Source organism: Panthera uncia, chromosome D1 (assembly GCF_023721935.1).
Source record: "Panthera uncia isolate 11264 chromosome D1, Puncia_PCG_1.0, whole genome shotgun sequence".
NCBI classification, from domain to species: domain Eukaryota; kingdom Metazoa; phylum Chordata; class Mammalia; order Carnivora; family Felidae; genus Panthera; species Panthera uncia.
This window is the reverse complement of record NC_064808.1, coordinates 97,223,771-97,242,953: the sequence shown is the minus strand read 5'-3', so window position 1 is coordinate 97,242,953 and position 19,183 is coordinate 97,223,771. Positions and strand designations below refer to the sequence as shown.

Genomic DNA, 19,183 nt, shown 5'->3' with positions numbered 1-19,183 from the left:
CAGAAACCAAACCATCTTGTGTCGCTCAGACTTGAAATAAAAACTTTGAGCACAGACTCACAGAGATGCACACTCTTTTAAGACACCCATGTGTGTCCCATTCCATACGGAGGCTGGCCTGTGCCTGGGTATGCTTGGGAAGTTCACTGCCCAGTTTCCCCCTAAAAGCAGGGGAAGCCTGCTGGAGGGACAAATTCACAGAGCAGGGAGTAACTTGAGGGGTTAGCTCCTGACCGGGTGGGAACACCTGGTGACCACAGATTCCATTCACCCAGACCCTTGAAAGTCAGAGGTCACAGCAGTAAAGTCTTGGTGGGGATGGCGGGGGCATTTTGTTGAGAATCTCTCGAAGCACATTTGAAGATTTATGACATTATTTCAATACTGTCCTATTGATCACCTAATCAATGTGTAGAAATTGAAAAATGTATGTACATGTGTATATTCTTATTATAATAACAATAACAGCTAATACTGGGCACAGAAAGTCGATAAATGTTAAGCTAATGTTATTATTGTGATTTTAGATTGATAATGAAAAGAATCTAGTCCTTACAAATGGGGAGTTGTTGAAGTGAACCTCCTTATTCCATAGGATTTTAATTAGGTAAAACCCTTTCCAACTTTAGCAACAGCAGTATTAGCATCGGGTGGGACTTTACAAAACATTTTCAGGTATACCATCTCGTTGTATCTCTAGCCCCTTCTGTGTGCCAGGCACCATGCTAGGGGGAATGGGGGTGGTCACAGATTAGTAAGACCCTGACCCAGGCCTTGAAGAGCCCAAGATCTAGCCAGGAGGGGGTGGGGGTGCAGCACTGGAAATGTGTAATACCTAGCCTCTTGTTATCACAAAGGCCAATGCAAAAGGCATTCTGCACAGGGAAGGGAGCCATTCACCGATGGGGAAGAATCAGGAAGGGGTGGAGAATCAAAGAAAGCTGCAGGGAGTAAGTCACATTGAGCTGGGGCCGAATGCACAAGTAGGTTCAGGCAAGCCAAATCCTGAAAGGGGCACTGGATTCCCAGGCACGACACAGACAGAAACGCGTGGATGGTCGACCTGTGTAGCTAGGGGCAGCATGAGGGCAGGAGTGGGGGACAAGAGGGCAGCAAAGACAAAGAAGCCAGATGCAAAAAGGCCTCGCAAGGCAAGCCAAGGAGTTTGGCCCTAGGGTATCATCAGAGGCATGAATGGGTCAGACCTGTGCTGGGGAGAACCACTGCAGGTAGCTGGGTGCTGGTCATGGGGATGTAGGGTAGGGGATGGGAATGTGGGAGTCTTGGGGCCGAACACCCCAGGTGAAATTGCACCCTGTCATGAACAGAGCTGAAGCCCCAGCCGGCAGGCCTGCACGTAGCTCGGTGCCCGACCCGTAACAGGCCCTCCATAAATGTTTGCCGAACTGCACGCCGTGGCCAGGTCACGCGCGGAAAATGGAATTAAGAGTCCGGTGACCCAGAGGGCTGGTTCAGGCCCACTATTGACTAACTCCGGGACCCCAGGCCGGAGATTTAACCTCTCTGGTTCTCGATTTCCACGCTGGTAAAACGAATCCGATAATGCCCTGACCTCCCTGGCTTAGCTGTTGGGAGACTCACAAGAGGGTATGGACTGAAGGTGCAGAGCACCGGCCCAAGCCAGGGAACACGTGGGCCTCTGCGGCCGGTGCTGGGGGGCCTGCCTTGCTCCGGGACCATATGCAGGGAGAGCTGGCTCAGCCGTTAGCAATTACCTGCGCCCCAAACCCGACACCTGCGCTCCATTTCCGCACAGGCAGATGGTGCAGTCTGGCCGCATGCCAGTGGGTCGGCTCCGCCCAGGGACGATCCTGCCCGCGTCTCTCCACCGCCCTGCGATAGATACAGCGGGACAGATGCGGCGGGGAGGGGCCCCGGAGCACAGGAACAGCCACCCAAGAAGAAGATGTGGGCTGAGCGCCACCGCAGCAAGACCATGGCGCACCCAAGGCACCCCTTCCCTTCTACAAACAGAGCCCCTCTCCCAAGGCCAAGGGAGCAGCAAGGCCGCGCTGAGATTCTCAAATCCTGACAGGTGAGGGGAGAAGGTATCTGTTCCCTGCTTCTCACATGGAGAAACTGAGGCTCAGAGAGATCAGGTGACTTTCGGCTAGACACACAGATACTGAGAAACGGAGCCAGAGGAAATCCAAGTCTCAACTCCAACCCACTGTTCTTCCATGGGCTGGTACTGCTCTGGTTCCACAGACCACTTTGGCCACCACTGGGTGACGGACAGGAATTCTTTTGCCACCCAAAGCCAGCTTTGCCTCCCTCAGCCCAGCCACTTTGTCATCCTCACGCTGCCACCCCACAGACCTAAAGGTTAGTGGGGATCTGAGCCAAGCAACGGTAAACGGATTAAGTCACACAAAAGAATGTCTTTTTAAGAAAAATAGATGATGTGTTCCCAAATGTTCTTGTCCTCGGTTACTGGAAATGATTGGGAGCTGATTCTACTACGACAGAATTTTAGATCCTGCTGCTTGGAAGGAGCCTTTAAAGAGATCTGGTCTAAATGCCACCCCTGGGCAGGCATATCTGTGGGTGCAACATCATCACCGAGTGCTCATCCAGCCTTAACTCCCACACCTCCCCAAGCCCTCAGCTCATCCTTTCCTCTGTACCCAATTCTAGTGATTAGAGAGTTCTTGCTTCTCTTCAGCTGAAGTCCATGAGTCTCCTTACAGATCTAATGATCCCTGGTGGGACCACAAGAGATCAAATCTCCCTTTCTTTCACAGCCCAGACGAGATTAGGAGACACCCTTCTGTCTTCCTGACTCTAAGGCCCCAGTTCCTTCAACCATCCCTTGGAAGGCCTGAGCTCCTCTCTCAGCCTCCAGACACACTCTCGTTGGGTCCTGTCCTTCAGCGCTCAGCACAAACACGTGTTGTCATCATGTGGCAGACACAGTGTGAAGCTCATTCCATGTGCTATCTCATTTATTCCCGACAACAGCCCCAGGAAGTAGATGCGATTATTGTCCCCATTTGGCAGATGAGGAAACTGGGAAGAGAAGGAACATGGCAAGAGCTACACAGTCTCTGACCCTCCCTGCTGCCTAATGGCCCCGGAAGGAGAGCAGTCATCTTACCCAGCAGCTCTGGCAGAGAGACAAGGGCACTGGGCTTTGCATCCCACTCTCCCACGTATTACTGTGCCACCCAGGCCAGCCATCTTTCTGGGTCACCTGGTCTGTAACATGGGGATCCACCTGCTAGGCTTTTATGGAGAGGAGAACAGATTTAGAGATGTGCCCCGAGGCCTGAGATTCCGTGTTAGCCTCCATTGTCCCCGCCAGGAGACCCAGTGCAGCCGGCCTCCCGGGAGCTGCAGCAGTGGGGGGATTCAGGCCACTCCTATATCGCTGGGGCCTTCTCCAGGATGGAACCAGGTTCAAGTCTCCAGGTCTCCACCCGGGCTGGAGTTGCTCTCTAAAATGATTTGTCAAGTGACAAGCAAAAATATATTACCAATTTAAGAGTGTGATTTGCCTGCAACTTTTTAATCCTCGGGCTGTTGTTGAATAGATTAAAGTGTCTGCTTTGATCCATGCATTTAGATGGAAACATAAATATAGCCATCACTTCCTCTCTCAGCCGCCAGGACGGTGTCACGATGCATCACGCTGGCTTCCGACCCAGCCAGGCTAATGCATGAGAAGGACCTTTTTGCCATTCAAATCCCTCTTGTTCTGCTCTGGCCCATGCCACCTAACCTGACCACGGCTCACGCTGGGCAACAGTCACTCGGGAAAGGGTGGAGCGGTGGACCCTAGTCGTTCAGTGCCACGAACCTCCCCCAGCTCGGCAGAGCCCTGCAAGAATAAATCTCTGGAGAAATAGATTTTGAAGAGGAATTTGGTACATAGATCTTCTGTCAGCGGAGCAGACTCCGGCTCAGCTGTTTTTCAGGCTCACTGCTTATCCAGAAATACATCTATTTTTACATGGATCTCTAGTGAGATTTCCTCTTCCTTCTCAGGGTGGGATTTGGTGGAGGGAGCCAGAGGGCAGGGAGTGGCCGTAGCCTGGGGATGGGGGCGGTGCACAGCCCAGGGGCTGGCCCAGGGAGGCCACAGCTCAGGCAGAGAACAACAGTGCCTGTGCCGAGCCCTGGGCTCCTCAGGCCTTCCTCCATCCCCAGGCATCCAGTCCTGGTCCTCTCCAAGTCTCTGTCACTGCACTGGCCCCTCGGGTGCCCCTCTGCCCACCAGCTTCATGATCCCCCAAGGCTAAAGCCCCCCACCATGTCCACGTGTTTGTACAACCTGACCGCACAGGGACACACACACGTCGAGGGCCCCCACCGAACACCCACAGAGATGGGCTGCGCTCACCTGTGGATGCAGCTTTATTCTGGGCCTGCCTGTCGATGCCAGACGGCTTCCGGCGGCTCTGAGCGGCCCGGCAGACCAGCCGGCAAAATGGCTGGCGGGGTCTTGGGGCAGTGCGCTGTGGCAGGCAATTAGGCCTCAGACAAAGGCCTGTGAAATGTCAGAAGTAGCAGGGAGGCTGGACTCACAAGAACATTGGGCACGTGGAAGGCCATGTAGTTGACCACACACTGATGGAGCCAGAGCCCTGGAAACAGTGCTCTCCTGCTCCCAAAGGGCCTTTTGCAGGAGAGACATCTTTGTGCCTCCTCTTCCCAAACCTCCTTGAGTAAATTAACTCCTTTCAGCCAGGACCTTTTGTGCTGCAAAGCCCCGGGCCCCCCACGATAAGCAGGAGATAGCAAATAGGTGTGGGATAGGAAGAACCTGTGGCTACATCTGCTGCTCTGTCTGGTCCTGTCCTCTGCCCCCCCCCCCCCCCCCCCCCCCCCCCACACAGACCCAGCATCCACCCCCGAAGGCTTCTGTTCTAAGAGGGCCATGGGCCCCTGCCCCGCCAGTCCTAGCAGGTACCAGGCCCTGGCCTCCCCTCTGTCCTGCGTGCAGACCCCCAGCACACAGTAGGGCCAGTGGGCCCCAGGTGAGCTCTGCCCTACCCACACGTGTTGATGGACCCACCTGTGGCCTCTCCTCCTGAAAGTTTCCAGTTCCATTCTCACCCTCATGAGCCCCTGCCACCTGGGGGACCTTGCTCCCGAATCATATTCCTCCCCTTCCTCCCAGCAGTACCAGTCTCCTCCCCTGCTCTGTTTCCAAGCACGCTGGCCTTTCCCATCCCTCCCCGCATACCGACACACAGCACCTGTGGGCCCTACTGAGCCCATTGTGTGTTCCCGCTCCCTCCCACCACGCTGCCCTGTCTCTCCTCAGCCTCCTCACTTGGAAACGCAGGTCCCCATCACCCGTGGCCATGCCATCACCCCCTGGTGGCTTCTGTCCCACTCTGGCACCAGACCTCTGTCCTTCCTGACCCTGCCCACAGGTGTTGCCTGGCCTCACAAATGGGACCTCTCCTAGCTCCCCTCCTTCCTTTCCAGTTGCCTGGTTGTGCTTGCTCTTTCACTCTCTCTAGCTCTTCTTCCTCCTCCCACCTCTTCTTTGGTCAACCTCGGAGGTTCTAGCCCAATTTCCTTTCCGCCCTACCTCCCTTGTTCACAGCGATCCACACCCCACTCTCCATCCCCGCCCCAAGCCTTCAACCACTGCTTCCACGTGAATAGCTCACAGGTTAGTACGACCAGATCTGACTTTTCTGTTGAGGGTTCCCAACCACTCAGAAGTCAGTTTTGGGCTGGTGAGAATTCTGCCATCACCCGTTAGTCATCCTGCCCAAAACAAGTGCTTCATCTGCCCTCCACAACCAGCACCTCCTCCGAGAGTGACCGGTGAGTCACCATGTTTCTCTTGTTTCCGAGGCTGGATCCAAGATTAATCCTCCCTTCTCCTTAACCACACCCTGAAAGCCACACACATGCAACCAATCATCAAGTATCCGGTCATTGCCCTTGAAATGACTTGGCACCTGCCCAGCCTTTTGGTGCTCTTATCTCAAGTTCTTGCCCTCGTTTCCGCTCACCAGGACTGTTGTAGGAACCACATAATCTATCTGGTCCTGTATAGTAGGCAGAAGAATGCCTCTCCCCCAGAATATCCCTGCCCTAATCCCTGGAGCCTGGGAATATGTTGAACATGGGACTGCAGATGTTTAAAATTAAAGATATGGACCTTAAAATAGAGTATCTTGGATTACCCAGGTGACTCCCATCTAATCGAATGAGCCCTTAGAAGCAGAGAACTTTCTCTAGCTGAGGTCAGAGAGATGCAGAGAAAATCGTGGGAGAGGTGCAGCAGAAAGGGAGGTCAGAGAGCTTCCAAGAGCAAAAAAGGATTTCCTACACTGTCACCGGCCCTGAGATAGGGGCCTGTGTGCAAGAACTGGGGAGCAGCCCCTAGGAGAAAAGGGCAGCCCCAGTTTACAGCCAGCAATGGAACGGGGGTCTCGGTCCTACAACCACAAGGAATAGCATTCTGCCAACCACCTGAATGAGGCTGGAAGTGGATCCTTCCCACAGCCTCCCCAGAGGAGTCCAACCAGCCAACATCTTGATTTCAGTCTTGTATAAACCCAGAGCAGAGAAAATCGTCAAATCAACCTGCATTTCTGGCCTGCAGAACTGTGAGATAATAAATCTGTGTTCTTTTAAGCCACTAATTTTGTGGTTATCTGTTACAGTAGCGATGGAAACTAACACAGCCCACCATCGTCCACCTAGCAAATCACTGCTGTAAGATCATCCCTGCACCCCCACACCTTTCAGAACCCCCAACCAGACAGCACGTATGTCCCAAACCTTCAGCATGACATCTGAAAGAGCCTCCAACTTACCTTTATAGCTCGTATCCCACAGAAAGCCCCCCACTTACAACACAGTGGCCACCTTCACGTCCTCCAAAAGTGCTCTGAGCATTCCCACCTCTGGGTCTTTACTCACACTATGCCCTCATCTGGAATTGTCTCTCCTGTTCCCTCCTTCTGCCCACCCGAACCTGAGCTCTCCCCCTCCACGAAGAATCCCTGAACCTCCAGCCTGAGAAGCCTCGCTGCCCTGCTCTCTCTGCCTCACCCACTGGGGGCTCAGTATATGCTGTCTCATGTTAGGTTCTGTCCCTCGTCGACAACCTTCCCAAGTGATGGCAAGACCCACATCTATCATTTCCCTTCTATCTCCCACTGTGTCCAGCACAGTTCAGGGTACACAGTAGGGGTCAACAGAAACCTGCTGAGTTACAGATGAAATGAAAGTGTCTCCAGGCACTGTCCTATCAAGCACTGGATCCCAGATGTGAGGAACAGAGGGAACGTCCAGCCTGGACCTGGCTGCCAGGGACCAGGAGAGAGGGCATATGGTGAGGTGGTGAGAGGGCAAGAACAATTCCAAACCACACAGAGTCCTGAGATGGCCCAGAACCGGGGGGGCAGGCAGGGCGGGCCACTCTCAAGCCAGGCCAGAAATGATCATGTGTCAGGAGCAGGTGAGCCAAAAGGGCAGCTGGGCTCAGGATTCAGGGCAGATCTGCCGGGACCTGCAAACCAGTCATTACCTACCTACCTGGCAGTGTGATGGGACTGCATGGGCTGTCACCAAGTGCCAATCAGACATCCAGGAAGGCTCCGGAGAGGCTGAAAAGAGAGGAGAAAGAGAAAAGAGAAAAGATTCAGAGGGCAAGGAGAGGAAGGGCTGGAGAGGGAAGGGGGAGAGAAAACAGGGAAAGGATGGGAGGAGGAGAGAGACAAGTGGTAGGAGAGGCGGGCATTTGTCCCTCAGTGTCTCTTGGAGAAATACCACGATCCCCAGAATATCCGTAGCCCACTAGGGTTAAGGTGAGGTAAGGAGATGGAACCACCCAACCCTCCCTCCTCACCTTGGCCACCACAACTAAGAAATTATGTAGAGTAATTAATCAAAAGCTAATGAGAAATGTGTTTTCTCTCCCGGCCTAGCCCCACATCATATTCTTATTAGCTGAGGTTATTACAATAGTAATCATGCGTGCTCCAGGCGCAAATTGGGTTTTTTGCTCCACTGCCACCAATTTAGAAAACCATTAATGGCAAGATAAAGCCCCCATGGCTCACACCAGGCCAAGCCTGGGGAACCCACTGCCGGTTCCCTGCTCCCACTGTCCAGAGAGGGGCCTCCCCAGGGCGGCCCCAGGGATCCAGAGGTCTAACCCCTGGAAGGAGCCAAGCACTGGAGGGGAGATGGCAGGAGGCAGGGGCCTGAGGCAGGGGGACACTGGATTTCACACACACACACACCCTGCAGTGTAATCACTAGGGCAGAGATGGCCCTCCAGAAATGAAGCATAAAGCTGAGTTTGCCCCTGGGGTCCAAGTCCATCCCAGTTTTCTCTGGAGCCTTTTGCCCCTCAGAACCTATTCTCCAAAAAGGTTTGGCTATATCTGTGGTCCCCAGACACAGGCACACAGTCAGGTGCTGCCCCTTGATGAAGGTTCCCCTGGCAAAAAGGAGGGTAATATAGTTTTTCATAAAACTAAGTGGACTGAGTTTAATTCTGAAGTTGTCCTTCCTATTTCGTTTGTGGTTTCACATATATACGTGTGTGCATGCAATACGCACAGGGTATCTATAAAACCTTGCTCGGCACTTACTCGGGACTCTTTCCATTGCGAGGGAGGGATTTAAAATGACATTGCAAAACTGGAGATGCACTGGCTCGTGTTAACTAAGAAGAGCAGGGGTAAAACCAGAAGGTCAGATGGCACTGTCGGGTCTCTCTTCATCTCTCTTTGCATTGCCCTTTTCTCCCTTACCAAATCTGAGCTTCCTCCCTGGGTTGAGGTCATAGGAGGAATGACCTCTGGGTTTGTGTTATCCTCGCATAGGATCTCAGAGGAAGAGATCTTCATGCTCCCCCTGCCCCGACATGTGAAATCCAGGTCCGGACTCTGTGACTGTCCCACTGTGGGCCAGATACGTATATATTCTAAGGCCAATCACTGTGGCCAGCAATGGCCAGGCCTGAGTCATGGGATTACTCCTGAGGACCAGTTAATAGTACTATCCTGTTGCCTCACAGAACAGGGGAATAGCCGATACCCTAAAGGAAGTAGGGATACAGTAACTGAAAAAGTTGGGCAAGGGGTGCTATGCAGACAGAGAAAACAGACATCTGCTACACTGGTCCTCCACCCGCACTGCAGAAGTTTTTCTGACAGTCTCAGGAACTACAGAGTCAAATACTGAGCCACCAGAAAATGTCAAAAGACCACTTTGGCCCTGTCAATCACAGAAGAGAGTTCCATTACGTTAACCATAGTGGCAAGGTGCTAATGTAGGCTCTTAGCAACCTGACTCATAAAGAGACCACTTTAAGAATATCAGAAAGCCTATCTGTGACATAGGACATATTGGCAACTCCTCCAGCCCACTTCAGGTATTCTGCACTGAAAACCAAGGTGTAAGTCTAGAAAGTTCTCACAGCCACAGAGCTATGAGTGTAAAGTCAGCAGGCAGTGGGGGGCCTGGGCAGCTCAGTCGACTCTTGATTTCAGCTCAGGTCATGATCTCATGGTTTGACAGATCAAGAGTTCAAGCCCCGCGTCGGGTTCTATGTTGACAGCACAGAGCCTGCTTGGGATTCTCTCCCTGCCTCCTGCTGCACATGCATGCATGCTCTCACGCTCGCTTGCTCTTTCATAAAAAAACTTGTCTCTTAAAAGACAAGTCAGCAGGCAGCAATTTCTCTACAGAAGGAACTCTGCAGGGCCCAAAGATCTCATGGAAACCCAGTCAGCTCAGCTTAAACACACTTCCAGGATGTCTGGCTCCTAGGCAAAATGGTTTTCCCTGAGCCCCACACTCAGCATACCTATGGATTGTCCAATTAGTTGATCAGAAGTATGATCACGACATACTCTGGTTTGTTTGGTTATTTTTATCATTTATTATTTAGCTCTTTGAACCTGTTGTCCCCAGAAGTCCCTCATAATAATAAACTGCCCTAAAACAGACCCAACTTGGAAGTAGAAACACTTCTTACTGGCTGTTTGGCTTTAAGCAAAATTCTTTGGCCTGATACCTAGTTTCTTCACCTATAAAATGCACCTTCGGAAATGGTCCTTGAGCACCCAGACAGCCCCGAGACATTCTGGCACCTTTTGGTAAACTGTGTTGGGCACTTACTCAGTGTCAGGCAATGTGTGATGTGCTGAGCATGGAGACAGGACTTCATTCTGGGTGGGGAGAATGCTGGGAGAGGAGATACATGTCCTCCATGTGTGATTCAAAGGAGAAGGACGCACACAACATGAGACAGGGATGACTCAAGGGCTATGGGCGTTTAAGAGGACGGGGTGGGAGGTCAGATCAGGTAGAGGAGAAGATGTCTACTCTGATCTGGAAGGACAGATGACATGCAGTGAGGAAGGCAGAGCATTTTCTGCAGAAGGGATGGTCCAAGCAGAGGTGTGGAAACAAGAATACCAAGAGTGGGTAGGCTCCCTCCTCTGGATCTGGAGAAGGCCCCGCTGGAAGGGTCCTCCCTTCTAGACCATCTGCTTCTTCTACGGCAGCCCAACCCTCTCCACTGTGCAGTCATGGGTGACAGTGCCTAGACACTGACAAGGGGTGGCAAGGGAGAGGGGTTACCTCGGGACCTGTCCCTGGAGAATCCGTGACACCCTCAGCAGGACCATCCATGGTCTGCCTCACCACCTGCACTTCCCCTTATCTGCCTCTCCAGCTTGGCCAAGGTTCAGTGCTGCTAATTAGCAGCAATCAGCTCAGCTCTCCCAGCCCCACCCCTGCCAGATGCCGAGGCTTCCTTTCCCTCCTGCAGGGAAGGCACAGCAGGTGGCAGAGGCAGGGGGCAGAAAGAAGGAAGGAGCAGCTCTGGGGGGATGACTGAGGCAGATAATAGGGAGGGAATGGAGGGGTTTGGGAACTAAACATTGAGTCATTAGGCTGAAGGTCTCCCTAGCTCCTCCTCCGACTGAGCCTCCTTTGTAGTACAAAGCCCTTTCCCACAGTGTCTCATTAGTTTAGTCTCCAAACAACCCTGGGAGACAGGTATTATTTTTTGTAATGTCTTTGTTCTTTGGTCCACTCTGAGGTCCCCAAGGGAAGGGATCATGTCAACCTCATCACTGCTGTGCATCCCAGTGCCCAGCATGGAATTGGCATCTAATAAATAATTGCTGGATGGAAGGATGGATGGGATAATGGATGGACACACATACACATGGATGAATGGATGATAAATCATCCCATTTTATGAATAAAGAAACTGAGGAACAGAGAGGGAAAACGTGACTTACCCAAGACCAATCTGACTGCTAGCAGCCAATCAGCACCAAGCCCCCAGTGCACTGGCCTCCTCAGCCAGCGCGCTTCCCAACACTCCAAAGTGCTCTCTCTTCATTGGTTTCTTGAACATACTCAGCCAAGAAAGGCCACCCTTCTGAAGCTCTGATTCCAATCCTTCCTCTCGCAGTTTGTCACAAGCCAAGCTACTGCCAACTCAGCTCCACAAAGAGCAGGATCCCCCAAAGCCCACTGACCATGGACTAGAGACAGGGAGCCTCTCTCTGGTCATGGTTCTGGAAAAACCTGACTGAAGCAACTAGTGGGGGAAAGGTAGACAGGGGCATCCAGAGCATGAGCCCCTGCAGAGGAACCGAGAACCCATGGTGTAAGGTGCACAGTGCTGGGCTGGGAGTCACAGAGACCATTAAAATCCCAGCTCCCATCCTTCCGCAAGCATCTGCTCCCCGACTGTGATGCCCTCCCTCCTCTCAATCTCAATGAACATGACTTCTAAGCTCTCCAAGCCTGTCTCCTGGGCAATACCTATCACACATATGACTCTGAAAGTTGAACCACTGATAAGGTGAAGTCCCACCCTGTCACAGTCCCCTGCCTCTACCTACACTCCCCGCCTCCTCTCCCCTCAGGAACCCCCAAGCCCCAGCGTCAACACACACTCCTCTCTAGCCCCTCCACACCCCAATCTAGAGGTCTTCTCACTGCGGCCTCATCTCTCCACCTCAGACCTCACCTGCTGTCCTAAGGATCTACCACCTGCCTTCGCACTGGCTCCATCCCGACTTCTGCTCCAAGGTCAAATCAAGGCCCTTTATCCTTCAGCTCCCGTGCTTCGCTTCAGAGCCTACTTGCCTTCTAGTTCCAGGGTCACTTCTTAGTCTCCAGGTAAAAGTTCTCCCCACAGGGAGTTCTGTCCCTTCCCAGGAGGCCACCCTCAGACTTCCCTCATAGACCCAGGGGAGGCCATTTGGTTCCCACGGTACCTGCTGACCCCTACATGCCTCTGGCGTCCTAAAACTCCCAGACCAGACAGGGGTCCTTCACCTCAGGTCCAGGAACCTTAAAAAGGTCCTCAGTACACTTTTGGGTCAGTAGGAACATATGCTCATTTTCTAGGAAAAGTGTCCTCAGCTAGAGAATTCCCTGACCCAGAAAACTCAAGATTCACTGCCTGGAAGTCCCATTTCCCCTTCTACCCTATGCATGACAGATAGCTCGGGGTCAGTGCTTTGTAACTCGGTGTGAACTTTGCCCTTTCAAAACCCACTCGATAACATTCCTCCTGCCTGGTCTGACACCTACATGAACTTCAGGGACATTGGGCTTTGACACTGAAAGCACATCAACACCACAGACTTTGAGCTCCTCCCCCTGGCCCTGGCCCCCTTGTGCCACCAGGGGCTCAATGTGCAAGCCTCAGGCAGCCACCACCCTAGCCCCCTCCAAAACGGAGCCTTCTGGTGTGAGGCCTGCAAGGCTCCGGGGGTCTCCATGATGAGGACAGGATATACACACGGTGGGTGCTACATGAGAGGTCAGTGGGTGCTTCATGACAGCCCATGGAACTAGAACCTTGGCAAAAGTAAGAATCCCATGGAATCTTGGAGTTAACATCTTAAGAGATCGTAAGAGGCCATTTGATGCAACCAGTCATTCAAAAAACTACTTCAGTAGCACCTTCGCCAGACTCAACACTGGAGATGGACAGATGGACACAGCCCACTGAGATGATATATTTGTGCAATTCCCATTTTTTGGAAGAGGTGACTGGAGCCAGAGGGATCATGGCTCGTCTAAGACCAAACAGTTGGCAAGTAGAGGAGAGAAACTAGGTAAGACCCAAGCACCCTGTCTTCTCGGGTTGGGTCCAGAGTTCATGACACATGCCCCTGTCCCGTAGCCCCAAATGTGGCTGCACAGGCCAGCCCCTGTCCCCCGCTCGAGAAGTGGCAAGTGGCTGGCAGGGCTCCTGAGTGTGGGCAGACACTGGAGTTACCAGGTCTCTGTTTTTCCGGAGGCACACAGAGGGTTCCTGGTGGAGGAGGGTGGGAGAGAAGCCGGGAAGCCACAGCCTGTGCATGCAAATGAGGCGGCTGCACAATTAATCATCATCAAACAGTTTCATTAAGAGATGGAGGTTTGTGGCTGTTTGTCTTGGGGAAAAAAAAAATACTGAAACAGCAGGAAGGAGAAGGGAGAAGGGAGGCTTGAACTGTTTATGCCCAACTCAGAAACTAATGATTCTGCCCACTAGGGGAGGCCAAGGGTCTGGGGATGGTGAACAGATCTGCTAGGAGAGGAGGCTGATGGGCTCCCTGGAAGTAATCATATCCCTCCCCGACAGGGATGGTGCCCCTCCAGCTGTCAGCCCACCAAGAACCACACCAAGCACCTCCACTCAGGCCTCTTCCAGAAGCCAAAGTTTGGGGAAGGAAGGGGGCCACCTCCAGGCTGAGCTCAGGCACCATCCCAGGGCAGTAGAGTAAGGTGGTTACTGGGAATAGATTTCCAGCTTGGGAGCAGGGACTTCCCAGGGGAGAGAACAGATGCCCTATACACACCCTGGACTCAAAGCTCAAAGCCTCTTAAATGGTCTCAAAGCAGTTGTGGGACAGAAAGAAGCAGCCACTTGGAGAATCCGAACCTGGGGCCCTACTGATCCCTAAATCTCCACCTACCCCTTTCCCATGCCCCAACACCTCTTCTGTTACTCAAAACTGGAAAGAGAAAGGCAAGGGAATGGGGAGCTCCTTGTCAAGCCTTTTGGGAGCTAATGCCACAAGGCTGGAGCCTCCCTAGGCACCCAGCTGTGGAGCGTGGCCCCGGTTGTCCTGGGCCAGGGAGGTCAACCCTCAGAAGAAATCTTACCAACTCCTCAAGATCTGGCTCTGTTTTCCAGCCACCTTCTTGTCCCTGTATTCAGCCTGTGTTCCATCCACATCAAGGCACTTTCCATTTCCCCAGCAGCCATGGCCTCTCATACTTCCATGCTGTTTCCTCTTTGCGAACTTTCCTCTTTGCTGCCTGCCTAGAGAACTCCTCTTTATCTATCAATGCCCACTTCAAATGTCCCCTCCTCTGTAAAGTCTTCCCTGACTCCCATACTCTACCAGATGAGGTATCTTCTTCCCTGTGCTCTACATAATTTGTGTTGTAATTATCTGTTCACCGGACAGGCCATGAAACAATAAGGTCCTTGAGGACAAAGACTACATCTTTCTTCACCTTTGTGGCACAAAGACCTCAGCTGCAGTTTAAAATTTGTCAACTGAAGGAGTTTCATGAACTGGGAAAGATCACAGGTACCTCATCTACACACCGACTCAAGGCAAACGTCTAAATCATCCAGCTCAAGTTCATTTTCTTCCTGAGCTATCCCAAATCCCTGGGATCGGGAAGGGGTGAAGATGGGAGAAGTGCCCTTCACTCAGCATGCAGGGCTCCCAGGATCATGAGCCCAAGGATAAGCAACAGTTCCTGATCGGCAGATACCGTAGGCTGAAGGCCAGGCCACAGTAAAAGCCTAGTGTGGGGAACCAGAGCTCTCTTCCTAAGCTGAGTGATGCGTTGTGACAAGGAGTGTTGTGTGGGAATGCGCTGAGCCTGCAAGGGATTGCATTGCCTCTACGTCCCCATGGCCACAGGGCCCATCGGAGTGCCCTCTACCTACGAGGAACTTTTCCTACAGCTCCAAAGCACTGCTGGTAACCAGGTGGGACCAAACGGCCACAGCTCTACCTGCCCACCCAGATTCGTTCCCCCTCTCTTCTGCTCACTCCCGTCCCCTTTCCTCCAAACTTGTTGACTGTTTGTGACTTGAGTCTTCCCTGTGATGGCCAGAAGGGAGAGGATCCATTTTAAATTAACAAGGTTATTAGCAGTTAATTACCTGAGGTATCATTGTAATTGAAAAGAAAAAGAGAGAAAAGAGGTTCATAAACATTCCAGCTGCCCGTTCTCCCTCCTCACTGTCACTACGGCTGGGGTGAGGGGGACAACCACAATGTCCCCTATGCCGGCTGTACAGACCACTGACTTTTCTTGCTCACAGTATCCCTCCGTGCGTTCCCACCTGTTTTCACTGGGATATCTGGCAGGGGAAACCAGACTCAAGGAGAGTAGACTGTCTACCTGACCTACACCTCACTGACGACTCTGAGAAATGCTCAGCCATAGCCATAAAGATGCAGAGAGATTTATTTTACATTGGGGGTGTTCAGGAAGGAGGCACAAACCTGAATTGCCTGGAGTCAATATTTTTAGTGATTTTTATCTCAGATTGTCCTCAGTGATTCTGCAATTAAGCACGGCTGGCATACATCGGCATTATCGATTTTTAGTCCCAAATTCACTGCCACCAGAGACATCACTATGTCAGGGATCAGCTCCTTTTCCTTCCTCCCCACCTCCACCAGCCCCTGCCAGGGCTAAAGGCTTCCCGGAGCAGTAGGGGCATAAAGAGGACACAGAAGGCAAAGCCTCCTCCCTCATGCTGACGTCAGCACCTACTCACTAGATCCTCAGGCGAAGACCCCATACCCTGCAATTCTTATCAGACAGACCATCTCCTGCAGAAAACTCACCAGAAGCCATCCCATCGCTCAGGCCTCATAGAAGGAGCCCCAGACCACAGACTCCATGAAGTCTCCGCCTATGGGAGACCCCCAATCTCACCAAATTGTTCCCAGTTTAGGGTAAACCAGTAGAAGGAGCCAACCTGTGAGCTAAAAATCCCTCTTGACCTCCAAAAGATCTCCCCCAGGCACAAGCAGCAAGCGCCAGTGGCTCTCCTCACTGGCCAGGGCATTGGCAGAGGCACCGTGGATTCTGATATGGAGAACGTGGTGTGGGCACTAACGGGATGGAGGGGTGAGCTTGAGTGAAAGATACCCTCCCAACTGCTGCAAGCCTCTGCTGCCCTGAGACAGCCTGGGACTCCTGACACACTCCAGGCCACCCTCCCTGTTCCCCTTCCCTTCCCTCAGCAAAGCTCCAGCTCCCCTGCCCTAGGCTAAGCCCTCTCCCCTCTGGACCCGACTTTCCCGAGCAGAATTCAGCTCCCTGAGTAGTAGCCAGAGTGGTCAAGAGCAGACCCCTGACCTCCCACCCAACCTTCTGGAGGCAACAACAAAGAGCAAAGTGGGGAACAACAGAGCACACACAAAACCCATACATGATCACATATGTGTGCAAGTATAATTATATGAAGTATGATATACTTCACATATGATATGCACATATGCACGCAGAAAAGTGCATATATCATTAAATGTTTTAATTGAGCATTTACTATGTGACAGGTAAGTAACAGTATTAGCCACATTTTATGAAGAGAGAAACAGGTTCAGAGACCCTAACTAATATGTCCAAGATCACACAGCTATTATATGATGGAGAAGAATATGAACCTAGGCAGTCTGTCTGTCTCTAAACTGCCTAAATCCTAAACCTTCCAGTACATGTTTTTCAAAGGTTCCACCAAAGTGGGAGTGGGGTGGGGAGGAGATGACTGGGGAGCCAAGATATACTAAAACATTCTTCTCCCCACCCTGTATGGGTAGGACAGCTGCTGCCCAACCCTGGACCAGAGTCACTCCTCCTCTCTTCTGCACCCCCAGGTGGGAGCAGGGCGTCCGAGTGCTTGGTGGGGTGAAGCCAGCCCACCAGCACAGACTCCCTCATCCAGTGCTCCCTGCCCTCTCTGCCCTTCCATCCATGCTCAGAGTAGAGGGACATAGCTAGGGCAGGGGAGGGAAAGGCCCCCACCCGTCTAGTTCACATTTCCCCACCTGCAGAGCTGCTCCCATCCCCCTTCCCGCTGAGTCTGCACTGTTCAAAGTCACCTTGCAAGTGTCTCCCATGCCCGGGAAGGCAGCCAGGGGAAGAGAAGCAGATGGGCGGCTGACATGGGCAGCATATCTACAGCTAGCATGAGGGAGGGGGTAGGGGAGGCTGGCGCTAACCTGGAGCCTGGCACCCGGGGCTATGGCCAGGGCTGAGGGAAGGGCCAGGGGTGAGCCCAGAACCTCAGACTGTCCCTGGAACTGGGTATATCTGGACCAGTCTGCGGGTCTGGTGGGCTGCGGATAGAGCACCTGACACCTGAAGAGGGGTGTGATCTGACACCTGCAGCCACTTGAGAGCCACAACGTTCCCAGGAACCAGAGCTTCGTTCCAAAAGAAGCCTAACCAGTCATAACCCCTTTTCTTCCTTTCCTGGGAACCGAGAAAACAACTAAAACAACTAGCAGGGGGAAGGAAGGAGGCCAGAGACCACTGACCCACCTCTCCCCACCCTAGGCATCCCCGGCCCCTGGGATTTGCCTCCTCTGGTTCTCTGCAGGGGTGCAGCAGGACCCAAGAGAGCTGCCCTCAGGTCTCTTCCTGCCACCTAATGACTGGGAAAAATCAGTTCACTTCTCTAAATGAAATGCATAAGACATAGTTGGCACTCAACAGATGTTAGTTTCCTCTCCCTTCCCCTTCCCGCCACTTCCCACTGGAGGGAAGCCCAGGTGTCTTGCAGAGGCTGGGGGCAAAGAACCTCTCTCCCTTCCTGGTGGCAGGGCCCAGAGAGTGGAGGGCAGCAGATCCCCTTCCACTATTCCCAGCTGGCAGTGGTGGGGAGGAGGGGCACTTTGGGAACTGATGAACTCTATTGGAAATCCTGAAGAACACTGGGCTGTTGATACTAGAGTGTTCTGGGATTTCATGAGCGCTGGGGCCTTACAGGGATTCTATCAGAAAGATACTGGGGCATGATAAGAAAGCAATAGGAGTTGCTGGGGACATACTGGAAAGTTACTGGGAAACTCTGGGGTGTCCCAGGGAGCAAAGGCCATATGGGCATTCCTAGGCACTCTGGGATTTCAGAGGGCATCATGCCAACTAAGGACCTTTGGAGATGACGAGGCATTCCCTGTGGGGCATGCATGGGTTCCACTAAGTGCTACAGTCTAGGCTGCCCTTCTCTTGAAAAGGGGCATGGGTGGGTAGGGATGCAGCCTGCCCCAGGGGAGCCGCAGCAGGACTACCCTGCCCTGGAAGAGGGAGTAAGCAACTCTTTGAGCAGCAACCACCAAATTGTGCTTTCCCGGTGTGGTGGCTGCCTCAGGGGAATGTGCAGCCTGGTTTGGAAAATCACCCCTAAAGAGGGGAGCAACTCCCTGCCTGGCATCAGTCCCCTCAAACTCAGGCCCCAGGCCCTACATCTACCCCCAAGGTGAAGGGACATCTGGGGCACAGGGGAGGCAGGACTGAGGCAGTAAGACTCGGTGGGGCTAAGTAGGCACCTTGTCAACAACAAAGGCTCCCAGCATATAATTGGTTCCCACTCTCAGGAAGAGAAATCTGGGGACACACAGGCTGGACCTTTGACTTATGAAAACCTCATTTTCTTAGCCCTGGATGGCAATAGCTGTTAGGAAATCTGGACTCCTTGGGGAAAAAAATAAAGGCTTGGATAACCTACTCCCCTGTTCCCCATCTCCTACCCGCTTTTCTGAGTCCTCCCCATCCTTCAAAGACCAGCTCCCCATCCTAGTCCTCCCCAGAAGCTTTCCCCATGTCCAGCAGACCCTGCTCCTTTGATTGGCAATAGCTCTTCAGCAGGCCTTGACCTCTGCCTTGATCTGTGGTCTTCTCTGGACATGGAAGGCCTTCTCCCTAAGGCCCATGGTGATGGGGGCAGAGCAGCGGGCCACATCAGCCACCTCACCTTAGGCCTGGCCCCAGCTCCCCCTGCTCCTGCTAAGGGCTCAGGGCCTGGCAGGAGGCCACTGTGCTCTAGCTAGCAGGTAGGTTTTGTTAAGGAGAATGCGTCAGCTGTCGCCCTACTTCAGCGGATGGGGCCCAGGATGGCCCGTGCCCTGAAAAGCACCAGTGGCACTGTTGGGACAGAGGAGCTCAGACACTT

At 52.8% G+C, this 19,183-nt stretch overlaps 1 protein-coding gene across 1 annotated transcript in view; it reads right to left on the bottom strand.

Annotated features, from left to right (window-relative positions):
- Positions 1-19,183, bottom strand: part of BUD13 (BUD13 homolog) — a 275,859-nt gene that overhangs the window by 206,879 nt on the left and 49,797 nt on the right. The window contains exon 10 of the mRNA XM_049621220.1: positions 7,531-7,601. Within this exon, the coding sequence (XP_049477177.1) occupies positions 7,574-7,601 (28 nt within the window). The 3' untranslated portion in view covers positions 7,531-7,573. The remainder of the gene's footprint in view (positions 1-7,530; positions 7,602-19,183) is intronic.